Here is a 14475-nt window from a genome sequence, read left to right as displayed (position 1 = left end):
TGACTTTGTTGTGTCAGCAGAAAAAAATACTCCTACGGTCACCGTGAGTCTGTGCATGTATCGGTATCGTATATCATTAATGACAGCTGTATCCTGCCAAAGCCCTTCGGTTAGAGTAAATTGTGTTCGTATTGTCTCGGTGAATTTGTCGTGTCAGCAGAGAAAAATACTCCTACGGTCACCGTGAGTCTGTGCATGTATCGGTATCGTATATCATTAATGACAGCTGTATCCTGCCAAAGCCCTTCGGTTAGAGTAAATTGTGTTCGTATCGTCTCGGTGACTTTGTCGTGTCAGCAGAAAAAAATACTCCTACGGTCACCGTGAGTCTGTGCATGTATCGGTATCGTATATCATTAATGACAGCTGTATCCTGCCAAAGCCCTTCGGTTAGAGTAAATTGTGTTCGTATCGTCTCGGTGACTTTGTCGTGTCAGCAGAAAAAAATACTCCACAGGGAGTCTACAGGAGTAAGTCAAGTATCCTGCCAAAGCCCCTCGGTTAGAGTAAATTGTGTTCGTAACGTCTAGGTGACTTTGTCGTGTCAGCAGAAAAGAATACTCCTACGGTCACCGTGAGTCTGTGCATGTATCGGTATCGTATATTATTAATGACAGCTGTATCCTGCCGAAGCCCTTCGGTTAGAGTAAATTGTGTTCGTATCGTCTAGGTGACTTTGTTGTGTCAGCAGAAAAAATATTCCTACGGTCACCGTGAGTCTGTGCATGTATCGGTATCGTATATCATTAATGACAGCTGTATCCTGCCAAAGCCCTTCGGTTAGAGTAAATTGTGTTCGTATCGTCTCGGTGAATTTGTCGTGTCAGCGGAAAACAATACTCCTACGGTCATCGTGAGTCTGTGCATGTATCGGTATCATATATCATTAATGACAGCTGTATCCTGCCAAAGCCCTTCGGTTAGAGTAAACTGTGTTCGTATCGTCTCCGTGAATTTGTCGTGTCAGAAGAAAAAAATACTCCTACGGTCACCGTGAGTCTGTGCATGTATCGGTATCGTATATAATTAATGACAGCTGTATCCTGCCAAAGCCCTTCGGTTAGAGTAGATTGTGTTCGTATCGTCTCGGTGACTTTGTCGTGTCAGCAGAAAAAAATACTCCTACGGTCACCGTGAGTCTGTGCATGTATCGGTATCGTATATCATTAATGACAGCTGTATCCTGCCAAAGCCCTTCGGTTAGAGTAAATTGTGTTCGTATCGTCTCGGTGAATTTGTCGTGTCAGCAGAAAAAAATACTCCTACGGTCACCGTGAGTCTGTGCATGTATCGGTATCGTAGATCATTAATGACAGCTTATCCTGTCAAAGCCCTTCGGTTACAGTAAATTGTGTTCGTATCGTCTAGGTGACTTTGTCGTGTCAGCAGAAAAAAATACTCCTACGGTCACCGTGAGTCTGTGCATGTATCGGTATCGTATATCATTAATGACAGCTGTATCCTGCCAAAGCCCTTCGGTTAGAGTAAATTGTGTTCGTATCGTCTCGGTGAATTTGTCGTGTCAGCAGAACAAAATACTCCTACGGTCACCGTGAGTCTGTGCATGTATCGGTATCGTATATCATTAATGACAGCTGTATCCTGCCAAAGCCCTTCGGTTAGAGTAAATTGTGTTCGTATCGTCTCGGTGACTTTGTCGTGTGAGCAGAAAAAAATACTCCTACGGTCACCGTGAGTCTGTGCATGTATCGGTATCGTATATCATTAATGACAGCTGTATCCTGCCAAAGCCCTTCGGTTAGAGTAAATTGTGTTCGTATCGTCTCGGTGACTTTGTCGTGTCAGCAGAAAAAAATACTCCTACGGTCACCGTGCGTCTGTGCATGTATCGGTATCGTATATCATTAATGACAGCTGTATCCTGCCAAAGCACTTCGGTTAGAGTAAATTGTGTTCGTATCGTCTCGGTGACTTTGTCGTGTCAGCAGAAAAAAATACTCCTACGGTCACCGTGAGTCTGTGGATGTATCGGTATCGTATATCATTAATGACAACTGTATCCTGCCAAAGTCCCTCGGTTAGAGTAAATTGTGTTCGTATCGTCTCGGTGACTTTGTCGTGTCAGCAGAAAAAAATACTCCTACGGTCACCGTGAGTCTGTGCATGTATCGGTATCGTATATCATTAATGACAGCTGTATCCTGCCAAAGCCCCTCGGTTAGAGTAAATTGTGTTCGTATCGTCCAGGTGACTTTGTCGTGTCAGCAGAAAAAAATACTCCTACGGTCACCATGAGTCTGTGCATGTATCGGTATCGTATATCATTAATGACAGCTGTATCCTGCCAAAGCCCTTTGGTTAGAGTAAATTGTGTTCGTATCGTTTAGGTGACTTTGTCGTGTCAGCAGAAAAAAATACTCCTACGGTCACCGTGAGTCTGTGCATGTATCGGTTTCGTATATCATTAATGACAGCTGTATCCTGCCAAAGCCCTTCGGTTAGAGTAAATTGTGTTCGTATCGTCTCGGTGAATTTGTCGTGTCAGCAGAAAAAAATACTCCTACGGTCACCGTGAGTCTGTGCATGTATCGGTATCGTATATCATTAATGACAGCTGTATCCTGCCAAAGCCCTTCGGTTAGAGTAAATTGTGTTCGTATCGTCTCTGTGAATTTGTCGTGACAGCAGAAAAAAATACTCCTACGGTCACCGTGAGTCTGTGCATGTATCGGTATCGTATATCATTAATGACAGCTGTATCCTGCCAAAGCCCTTCGGTTAGAGTAGATTGTGTTCGTATCGTCTAGGTGACTTTGTTGTGTCAGCAGAAAAAAATACTCCTACGGTCACCGTGAGTCTGTGCATGTATCGGTATCGTATATCATTAATGACAGCTGTATCCTGCCAAAGCCCTTCGGTTAGAGTAAATTGTGTTCGTATCGTCTAGGTGAATTTGTCGTGTCAGCAGAAAAAAATACTCCTACGGTCACCGTGAGTCTGTGCATGTATCGGTATCGTATATCATTAATGACAGCTGTATCCTGCCAAAGCCCTTCGGTTAGAGTAAATTGTGTTCGTATCGTCTCGGTGAATTTGTCGTGTCAGCAGAAAAAAATACTCCTACGGTCACCGTGAGTCTGTGCATGTATCGGTATCGTATATCATTAATGACAGCTGTATCCTGCCAAAGCCCCTCGGTTAGAGTAAATTGTGTTCGTATCGTCTCGGTGAATTTGTCGTGTCAGCAGAAAAAAAAACTCCTATGGTCACCGTGAGTCTGTGCATGTATCGGTATCGTATATAATTAATGACAGCTGTATCCTGCCAAAGCCCTTCGGTTAGAGTAAATTGTGTTCGTATCGTCTCGGTGACTTTGTCGTGTCAGCAGAAAAAAATACTCCTACGGTCACCGTGAGTCTGTGCATGTATCGGTATCGTATATCATTAATGACAGCTGTATCCTGCCAAAGCACTTCGGTTAGAGTAAATTGTGTTCGTATCAGATCTGTGTCTCCACCTGTTTGGTCTCCTATTAACTGGTAGTATACGTCAACCTTTGGCTTCTATTTCTGGCTGATTGTACGTGTGTGTGTGTGTGTGTGTGTGTGTGTGTGTGTGTGTGTGTGTGTGTGTGTGTGTGTGTTTAGGTGTGTGTAGGTGGGTGTGTGTGTGTGTGTGTGTGTGTTTAGGTGTGTGTAGGTGTGTGTGTGCGTGGGTGTATGTGTGTGTGTGTGTGTGTGTGTGTGTTTAGGTGTGTGTAGGTGTGTGTGTGCGTGGGTGTAGGTGTGTGTGTGTGTGTGTTTACGTGGGTTTGTAGCATCCTGAACTCAGGTCAAAATGAGTTACTTCCCTTTGGGTCTCATTTATCCCTGACAGGATGCCTTGGTTATCCTTCTCTGGAGAGAAAATTGATTTTTTTTTTATACATATTTAGAGCTTTTCGTAATGTGTTATTGATATAGGCAGATTCGCGATCGTCGATAATGATTTTTCATGGTGTTGTGTAATTTTTAAATTTAGAAAGGAATTGTTATGTAAAACACTTTCAAGCGAGCTATCTTTCGCGGATGTATTTACTGTGCAAACATGTCTAAATATGGCAAAAGTGTCGCGTGATAATCAACTTTGTCACGTGATCATAACAAAATGGCTACGGAGCGGACGACTTTTTCCGTACCCAGTTGGGAGTGATGCAACAATATTACGGTCTCCTTCCCACAGCTTTTGACTTGTTTTGACCTTAGAACGATGTCTTTATCATAAATGTGAAGAACAGAACGGAGATTACTGTCGAAGTCGGCCATTCTACAATCACGTTCGTCTTTCGTCTGTTATCAGAAACATTAGCGAAAAACATATGAGAGATAACTCTGTATTCTTGTTTTGATAGATTTCCCTTTATTGCGCGTAGTAATTATTCATCCTGTCAGAGAGACTGAGCGATAGCGTGGACCGATGATTAGGCACACAAAAAAAAGTCTGTTTACGGTATCCCGACCGACCCTATTTTTTCGCGCGACCCTAGACTTTTTTTTGCCATTTGGGAGAGAAAAAAAGTCTGTTTTTTGGCAAAATAACTTAAAAATATGGTTTTTTTGAGGGGAAAAAAAATCCCGACCTACCGACCCTTTTTTTTTTGGCATATGTTACCGTAAACAGATTTTTTTGTTGTTGTTGGCCTTATCAAAATGGGTTTGTTGGTGTTAACGTGCAAGCTGTCTGGACGAGAAAGCCCAGTCCTGCGTGATGATGTTGCAACAGAAAAACCACCTTGAACGGTTGAAAACGACGTTAAACACCAAATAAAGAAAGAACAGAAAAACCACTGTAATACCCACGAGTACAGAAGACTCTCCATTTTAAGACACCCGCTCCTCCCCAATTTAAGACTCTCTTTTAAGACCCTGTTTACTCAGATTTTCTGTTCAAAACCTTTATAAATGTACCCTCTAAGTGAAGACTCGCTATTACGAGTAAAGATCTAATTTTCTCAATTTTTGGAGGTGGTCCTAAAGCCCAACATCCGTCTCAAGGGCGTCAAACGTGGATTCGAACAAACCACCGAGTCTGATTCGTTAAAATCACAAACAATCTCAATTTCTCTCTCTCAAACCAACACCGCGGCTGGCTAACGACCGGCAGGTAACTTTCTCGTGCACCACAACCCAGGGCACAGAGGTAGAGTTAGTGTTGCTAGTAAGACAGGATGTAGTCCAGACGCGAACAAATAGAGCTACATCTGTCGCGCCGCATGTTGGCCTTTGTGTGTGTTTGTTTGTTTGTGTGTGTGTGTGTGTGTGTGTGTGTGTGTGTGTGTGTGTGTATGTGTGTGTCTGTGTGTGTGTCTGTGTCTGTATATCTGTGTGTCTGTGTGTGTTTGTGTGTGTATCTGTGTGTGCTTGTATGTGTGTGTGTGCGTCTGTGTCTGTGTGTGTATGTGTCTGTGTCTGTGTGTGTATGTGCGTGTGTGGGCTTGTATGTGTATGCGTATGTGTCTGTGTCTGTGTGTGTATGTGTGCGTGTGTGGGCTTGTAGGTGTATGCGTATGTGTCTGTCTGTGTGTGAATGTGTCTGTGTCTGTGTGTGTATGTGCGTGTGTGGGCTTGTAGGTGTGTGCGTGCTAGCTGTCGGGTCTTTAAAAGTGGAGTTCCAGTGTAGAACGAGACATCTTGCTTTGCAGCCCAACGAGGAAGTGTTGAGCAAAGACTGCAAGAAAAAACTCAAGTGCATCCCTGGTGGCACTGTTGCGGAGACTGTCTACAGCAAGGATCCCAACGCCATCTGTGTGCAAGATGTGCCTTCTGTTCTCGAGTGCTCGTACGGATACAAAATGAAGGATGACATGGAGACCTGTGAACGTAAGCTGCTTCTTTCTTTCTCATATCCTTGAAGGCTAAAGGGGTTAAACTGTGTGTGTGTGTGTGTGTATGTGCGTGTGTTTGTGTGTGCGTGTGTGTGTGTGTCTCTCTGTGTGTCTGTGTGTTTGTGTGTATGTGTGTGTGTGTGTGTGCGCGCTAGCTCGTTTTGAGAAAATAAATGTTTATTAATGTTTTTTAGAATCACCTGAATTATCAGTGAGTCATTTTTGAGTAGTGCTTGGATGTATGGCTTGCCGTCTTTTCGTTCGTAGACAAACTTAAGGTTGGAGTTTCTTTGGTCGTTTTTGAAGCTACAGCTGGTGGAATATGGTGATAACCACGTATTAGGCAAGTCTGGTTGACCAAAGTCAAAATTCAAGGTCATGACTGGGTCGATTTCGGTCGGATCTAAACGTTTGTCCGTCTTGAACGTTTTCGAAGCTGACATTTTGAAACTTCCCACTCTTTAAGGGTTTTGTGACGTCAAGACATGACCAAAGTCTGGTTGGCCGTCGTAGAATTTCACAGCAGTCAAGTTTAGGTCAAACAGTAGAACATTTAGTTTGATTTGTTGACGTTTAGAGAGCCAGCATTCGATAAAAAAAAACCCACACACTTCTGGGATTTCATGACCTCCAGACGTGATCCAAGTCAGGTGGACCCTGTTCACATTTCAGTTTTAGATCGAATGATATAACAGACAATTAATGTTCTGGTATGTTTATGAGGCCCGAGCATGGTGAATGGCTTGTGCGGTTGTCTGTCTCCCTAACCAGTCGCAACGCTCAGAAAACGGCTCCAGCATCTCTCTCTCTCTCTCTCTCTCTCTCTCTCTCTCTCTCTCTCTCTCTCTCTCTCTCTCTCTCTCTCTCTCTCTCTCTCTCTCTCTCTCTCTCTGTCTGTCTGTCTCTGTCTGCCTCTCTCTGTCTCTCTCTGTCTCTCTCTTCCTCTCCCTCTCTCTCTCTGTAAGTCTGTAAGTACATATTTAAGCTCCCTTCCTTTCCCTTCACTATCTTTGTCCCTGTCTGTCTCCCTGTCTCTGGCTGGCTGACTGTCTGTCGCTCTCTCTCTCTCACTCTCTCTCTCTCTCTCTCTCTCTCTCTTTCTGTAAGTCTGTAAGTACATGTTTAAGCTCCCTTCCTTCCCCTTCACTATCTTTGTCTCTGTCTGTCTCTCTATCTGTCTGTCTGCCTGTTGCCTGTCTGTCTGTCTGTCGCTCTCTCTCTCTCTCTCTCTATCTATCTCTCTCTCTCTCTCTCTCTCTCTCATGTCGACTGTCATTACGATGATGATGATTATTATTATGATTAATATTATTATGATTATTATTCATGAAGCATGTAATTTTGAAACTTTGTACACCCCGAATTGAAATGGGCCCAAGGCCTAATCAATAAACCATCCAGACTCTCTCTCTCTCTCTCTCTCTCTCTCTCTCTCTCTCTCTCTCTCTCTCTCTCTCTCTCTCTCTCTCTCTCTCTCTCTCTCTCTTTTTTTATATTTAGTCAAGTTTTGACTAAATATTTTAACATCGAGGGGGAATCGAAACGAGGGTCGTGGTGTATGTGCGTGTGTCTGTGTGTCTGTGTGTCTGTGTGTGTGTGTAGAGCGATTCAGACTAAACTACAGGACCGATCTTTATGAAATTTGACATGAGAGTTCCTGGGTATGAAATCCCCGAACTTTTGTTTTCATTTTTTTGATAAATGTCTTTGATGACGTCATATCCGGCTTTTCGTGAAAGTTGAGGCGGCACTGTCACGCCCTCATTTTTCAACCAAATTGGTTGAAGTTTTGGTAAAGTAATCTTCGACGAAGCCCGGACTTCGGTATTGCATTTCAGCTTGGTGGCTTAAAAATTAATTAATGACTTTGGTCATTAAAAATCTGAAAATTGTAAAAAAAAATAAAAATTTATGAAACGATCCAAATTTACGTTTATCTTATTCTCCATCATTTGCTGATTCCAAAAACATATAAATATGTTATATTCGGATTAAAAACAAGCTCTGAAAATTAAATATATAAAAATTATTATCAAAATTAAATTGTCCAAATCAATTTAAAAACACTTTCATCTTATTCCTTGTCGGTTCCTGATTCCAAAAACATATAGATATGATATGTTTGGATTAAAAACACGCTCAGAAAGTTAAAACAAAGAGAGGTACAGAAAAGCGTGCTATCCTTCTTAGCGCAACTACTACCCCGCTCTTCTTGTCAATTTCACTGCCTTTGCCATGAGCGCTGGACTGACGATGCTACGAGTATACGGTCTTGCTGAAAAATGGCATTGCGTTCAGTTTCATTCTGTGAGTTCGACAGCTACTTGACTAAATATTGTATTTTCGCCTTACGCGACTTGTTTTTTTCTTTCTCTGTCTCTGAATTTTATGCGTGACTATAATTTATAACTGTGCAGATACTATTGCTGTTATTTTAACCACTATTGTAAGGGGCTGTGGCCTTAGACAATTAAAGATTTGTTCTTGTTCTTGTTCTTGTTCTTGTTGTTCTCTTTTCTCTCTTCCTCTCTCTCTCTCTCTCTTCCTCTCTCTCTCTCTCTCTGCTTTCCACTGTTTTCCTGTCTGTGTATCTGTCTTTGTCTGTGTGTTTTTCTCGCTCGTTTTTTCTGCCCACCCCACATCCCGCTCTCTTTCCCTCTCACTTTCTGTTGTTACATTGTGACTTTGTACGATGTCCAGGTAACCCAAGAGAGTGCGACCGATCTCTGGGATACACTGACGAGGGTGGACAGTGTCTGAAAATCCCCCAAGATCCAAGGATCTTCCGTCGTGCCGTGGAGAAGTGCAACCTGGAAAATGCTGCTCTAATGCGCATCGACGTCGTGGAAAAACTGGACGACCTCAAGAAGCTGATGATCAGGAAGCGACTCGGTAAGTGGGGCACTTCATGGACAAGAGAAAAATTCAAGTTTTACGCCCTCACGGTGAAACGATTAGGGGCATAATGTTCACGGGTTGTACCCCGAGTCTACATGGAATACACACGTATATATACATCAGAAATTGTGAAAGAAACAATTGAAAGTCAGCAGAGACTTTCTTCCGAGATTTGTTATAATCTCTTAGCAGAGAAAGAGAGAGGGAAAAAAGTATCCCTTCACAGATATACATATATATACATACTCGCCCTCCAAAAGGAAAATGGCAGATTGCGAGGGTCCGTGTAAAAGTTCATGCAGCGACTGCTGAGCCACTGTGCCCCCTGTTGCCGTATCGTCTGTCCCTGCCAGTACAGCTCCGCCATTTTCCTTTTGGGGGGCGAGTATGGCGGCCCGGGTAGCGACAAGGTGGCCGCGTTTGAGTTTGATCGAATTAATGTCCTCCTTGGTGGCGTGAAGGAGGGCTAGTTTGCTGTCAAAGCCCTCTTTAGAAAGTTTCTCCGCCACCGTGCTGGGGAGCTGCGCAGACCATTTGTCGAAGCGAAAAGGATCTCCGCTGGATTCCATTCTTCTAAGAGCTAACGAAGAGCGCTGCTGCGACGCGGGCGCAGGTAAAAAGCCAAGTGAGCGGCCCACTGCTGGCCAGTCAACATACCTGACATCAGCTCACAATTTAAGACAAAAATGCACCATAAAAAGCATGCAGACCGAGGGACAAGTGTTTAAATTATATTTATACTAAATAACACATATATATTTGAGATATATACACTGTACATGTAAATCACGTGCCGTCATTCCGAAACTTTCATCATACCCTCCTGAAGAAGGCAGTTTGCCGAAAGTTTGATGAAGATAATACCGAACCTGGTTCTTTTTGTGTCCTCTTTCGTTCGACTGAGATGCACACGTGTATGCTTGTTTCGGTGGTATCAGTCATCTGCAGAATGGCCGAGGTCTTCTACGCGTGTGCCTCTGTGGTGACACGGGGATGGGACATGGATACCGTATCTGAGGCTGCACATACAATTGACCCGTCCCGGCCCTGGTTCGAACCCTCGACCCTAGGATCATAAGTCCAGTGCTCTACCACCTGAGCTAACCGCCCTCCCCCCCCCCCCCCCAAAAAAAAAAAAAAATTAAATAAATAAATAAAAATCTGCATGGATCCCGTCCGATCTGTTTACATCATGTCTGTTATTCATAGCATGCACGTGACGCAGCTGCAGCCAATCACTCGCGTCTCGTTGTTACTAGCAACACGTGGAATGCTCTCACAAACTTTCTCACAAGAAGAAGTGACCATGCTTAAAGGCACAGTAAGCCTCCCGTAAACCATCACAGATACGGTCAGGCTTTTACACACAGTACAAACACCCTTTCATTTAAACACTCACCGATTGAGAACATCCCAGGTGCCCTCCGTAAAGAGCGAACAATTTTCAAAGAATTTATTTTTGCGTGGTTTATCTTACCCCTGAGCCATCGTGAACCCGTGTGATCTAGTTTCCCTTTTTCACAATGTAGTCGTCAGTTAGTCATTTGAATGCGACTCGATGTCAGCTTATCTCTACAATAGCACGTTTTTATGCACGAAACAAACGGCTGTGGTTCACAAGAACTCTAGCGATGGCTTTTGACTGTTGAGAGGAACGGCGATATGCACTAAACCGTCGTCTGCTACGACCCTTGCGTGACACTGCTTCCGGGCTTTTCTTTTTTCAAACTTTTACAACTTCGAATTGTACTGATCTTGTCTTGATGAAAAAATAATTCTTTTATGATTAAAGAATGTTTGTGTGACAAGCTGTCAATTTATTATTTAGATTTTAAAAGTTAGGTCTAGCGCAAAAACGCACCACGGTCCAAAAACATTCTGATAATCATCGATCCACGGCTATCGCCAGTTTACATCGATAGAATGAGACCCGAAGGGAAGTAACTCATTTTTGACCTGAGTTCAGGATGGGTCCAACAGTTCGAGACAATCTGCAAAATTAATTCTTTAAAAATTGCTCGCTCTTTACGTAGGGCACCTAGGATGTTCCCGTTTGGTGAGCGTTCAAATGGAAGGGTGTAAAAGCCTGACAGTATCTGTGATGGTTTACGGGAGGCTTACTGTCCGGGAATATTCATAACAGCCGTCCAGCACCAAAACGAGGCGCCATTGCTGTTGAAGACCAAGTCCACGAAAATAAATTCTTTGAAAATTTCTCACGCTCGACAGAAAGCAGCCAGGATGTTCCCGTTCGGTGAGCGTTCAAATGGAAGTATGCTTGTACTGTATTGTAGACGCTCGGGGAGCTCTGTGATGGTTTACGGGAGGCTTACTGTGCCTTTAACATGCATTTCCTCCATTTTACATTTAGTCAAGTTTTGACTAAATGTTTTAACATAGAGGGGGAATCGAGACGAGGGTCGTGGTGTATGTGTGTCTGTGTGTCTGTGTGTCTGTGTGTCTGTGTGTCTGTGTGTGTCTGTGCGTGTGTGTGTGTAGAGCGATTCAGACCAAACTACTGGACTGATCTTTATGAAATTTTACATGAGAGTTCCTGGGAATGATATCCCCGGACGTTTTTTCTTTTTTTCGATAAATACCTTTGATGACGTCATATCCGGCTTTTTGTGAAAGTTGAGGCGGCACTGTCACACCCTTATTTTTCAATAAAATTGATTGAAATTTTGGCCAAGCAATCTTCGACGAAGGCCGGACTTCGGTATTGCATTTCAGCTTGGTGGCTTAAAAATTAAATAATGACTTTGGTCATTAAAAATCTGAAAATTATAAAAAAGATTTTTTTTTTATAAAACGATCCAAATTTACGTTCATCTTATTCTTCATCATTTTCTGATTCCAAAAACATATAAATATGTTATTATTTGGATTAAAAACAAGCTCTGAAAATTAAAAATATAAAAATTATGATCAAAATAAAATTTTTGAAATCAATTTAAAAACACTTTCATCTTATTCCTTGTCGGTTCCTGATTCCAAAAGCATATAGATATGATATGTTTGGATTAAAAACACGCTCAGAAAGTTAAAACGAAGAGAGGTACAGAAAAGCGTGCTATCCTTCTCAGCGCAACTACTACCCCGCTCTTCTTGTCAATTTCACTGCCTTTGCCACGAGCGGTGGACTGACGATGCTACGAGTATACGGTCTTGCTGAAAAATTGCACTGCGTTCAGTTTCATTCTGTGAGTTCGACATTATTTTTGATGACGAGGCAAAACAACGGCCTTTTTTTTCTCAAGTCTGTTTCTTATTCACACAGCGCCTGTTGCTTTTTATTGGCCAGAAATCATAGGAGCTGAGTCCTCTGGGTGCCGCAGAAGGATATTTTTTTCTTGTAAAGTCTGTAACGTTAAGATTTCTCATTTAATTAACTTGGTTGAGTGTCAAAAAAGATGATGAGGTCGGGATGAAAAACATACTAGATGGTGCCACAAGTGATGCATATCGGAAGACGTGGACTTAAAACGGTACATTTGAATCGATAAAAACATCCCTCAGGTCTGTAGACTTTAGGTATTTTGTTTTGTGTCGTTGCTCCTAATAGCTGACTACACTTTGCAAGAAAGCAACGCGTACAAATTAAGTCTGCAATAAACGGATTTGTGACGCCTGACAGCTACCTCTAGATTTGTGTTTGACTAAATGGTGCTGGAAATGCGCTGTAGATGAACTTGAATGTAAAACCATAGTTTTCTATACTTTTAACATGTCGGTACTGGGATGGTAAACAAATAATGTTCTGTTTATCTATCTTCTGGTCACGGCTGTCTTAATGCACATGGTAGTGAGCACAGCAGATTTGAACAAACAGTCCTCTTTTTCACATTTTTGAACTAGCTCAAGATAAAAGGTTTTTATTTTTTTATTTACCGATCACGTTACCATCCGATACATTCAAAAGTCCGACTCGAAAATGGGTCAAACACTCCGAAATCATAATCGGCAGTCTAGCCCGACGAACGAAAATTGACCCTGTCACAGAGACTTTCTGCATCTAGGGTTGTTATTTAATCCTTCACGCAACTCAAGCCGTTAAAACAATTATAAAATATTCCCTTGGTTTCTCTCAGACTTCGTTGTTGTTCATGATTGAGCTTATTTAGCTTTTCTCCCATGCACGCTAAGTTGTTTGCACCTAATAGTCAGATATTTACTTGATTTTGTTTAGTTCCGACGAAGCGAAGTTTCGCGCGACGCTCCTTATTTCATTTTTTTTCTTTTGTCGACCATGAGCATGCATCACTTTTGTCACCCCTCTGTAGGGTCGATCAAGGAATCGGAAACATTGGATTTTGCAGGGGCATGTGACTACAGCATTCCTCTTTGCCACTTTGTGATGGTGCTGGGGGGTAGGGGGGGGGGAGTGATGTTAAAGCCTGTCCTTAACTGGACGAAGCCGACTACGTGAAGTTTACTTCGCGAAACTGGCCACTAGAAGGTTTCGCACTGAGTTTTCTGTAAAAAGACTTCGGGAAGTCGACTTCAGGCTATATTAAGGACGGGCTTAAACAAATTTCCAAGGACTGTGTATGCATCTTCTCTTCCTCTTTATCTCACTGACAACAGCGAAAGTGTTCGTGGCTGGCCTCGTCCGAGTTAGCAGAGACGGCACGGTGGAACCGGTGTTGACAGCACAACAGCGCAAGCTGATCAAGTACAAGAACTACGCTGCTTCGGACTTCCCTGGACTTGGCCAGGTCCAACCCCCACAAAACTTGGACCCAGCGGACTTGCCAATCAACGGAAAAGTATTCGCCGTAGCGGCTCGCTTGAACGGTGGTGTCATCAGCCTCGTAGCCATTCCCAGGGATTCTAAGATCAACTTTGTCTGCGAGGAGAGTGAGTAAAATTTATGCTGGCTGGAAATCTATCTCCCGCTAAGGAGACAGACATATAATACGAAAGAGAGAGAAACATTGAAACATTGAAACATTGAACTTTATTACATTAGATAGCATTAGGTCCGTAGGACCTTTCTTACAGAGAGAGAGAGAGAGAGAGAGAGAGAGAGAGAGAGAGAGAGAGAGAGAGAGAGAGAGAGAGAGAGAGAGAGAGAGAGAGAACTTTGGACTTTATTTATTTATCGAGGGTAACAGAATAAGCAAAGTATACATGCTTTTTTTTCGTCCGGCCCTCGCCCATTGAGGGTAACTTGATTAATAACAAGAAGAAATAGAAGTCAAGTTAATTACAATACAATTTATATAATTAACATGTCAAAAAATGAAAAAGACATTTAAAAATGCATTATGAATATCAAGCAATGATGTAATATTATCACATAATTATTGACTTGTTTCCAAGAGAAACAGCATGTACATTTCTTTGAAGGAAGTTTCACTGAATTGCATTTTGATTAAATCAGGAATGGAGTTCCACAATAAGGCGCCAGAATAAGAAAGACTTGATTTTAGATTTTAATTTTAAGAGAGAGAGAGAGAGAGAGAGAGAGAGAGAGAGAGAGAGAGAGAGAGAGAGAGAGAGAGAGAGAGAGAGACATAATAAGAGCGAGGGGAGAGATAGAGAGAGCAAGAGAGGGAGAGATAATATAAGATAAGATCATGTTTTATTTACGAGGGAAATGATGCAAACAATTCTGCTTTTTGGCAATTAGCCCTCGCCCGTGAGGGATTAATGATAAAAACTACATGTAAATCATTAAATAACAATCATTAGCAATTAACTAAATGGTATTAGGTATGAAGCAAATAACTAAAAGAAAAATTTAGTAA

At 42.4% G+C, this 14475-nt stretch overlaps 1 protein-coding gene across 2 annotated transcripts in view; it reads left to right on the top strand.

Moving 5' to 3' along the window:
* The window catches only part of LOC138947328 (mucin-5B-like), a 224037-nt gene that overhangs the window by 150094 nt on the left and 59468 nt on the right, over nucleotides 1-14475 (top strand). For both annotated transcript variants that reach the window (XM_070318774.1, XM_070318775.1), the window contains exons 47-49: nucleotides 5642-5819; nucleotides 8525-8716; nucleotides 13310-13582. In XM_070318774.1, the coding sequence (XP_070174875.1) occupies nucleotides 5642-5819; nucleotides 8525-8716; nucleotides 13310-13582 (643 nt within the window). The remainder of the gene's footprint in view (nucleotides 1-5641; nucleotides 5820-8524; nucleotides 8717-13309; nucleotides 13583-14475) is intronic.

The sequence above is a fragment of the Littorina saxatilis genome, linkage group LG14 (assembly GCF_037325665.1).
Source record: "Littorina saxatilis isolate snail1 linkage group LG14, US_GU_Lsax_2.0, whole genome shotgun sequence".
NCBI classification, from domain to species: domain Eukaryota; kingdom Metazoa; phylum Mollusca; class Gastropoda; order Littorinimorpha; family Littorinidae; genus Littorina; species Littorina saxatilis.
Note: the sequence above shows the minus strand (reverse complement) of the source record. Positions and strands in the feature narration are given on the sequence as shown.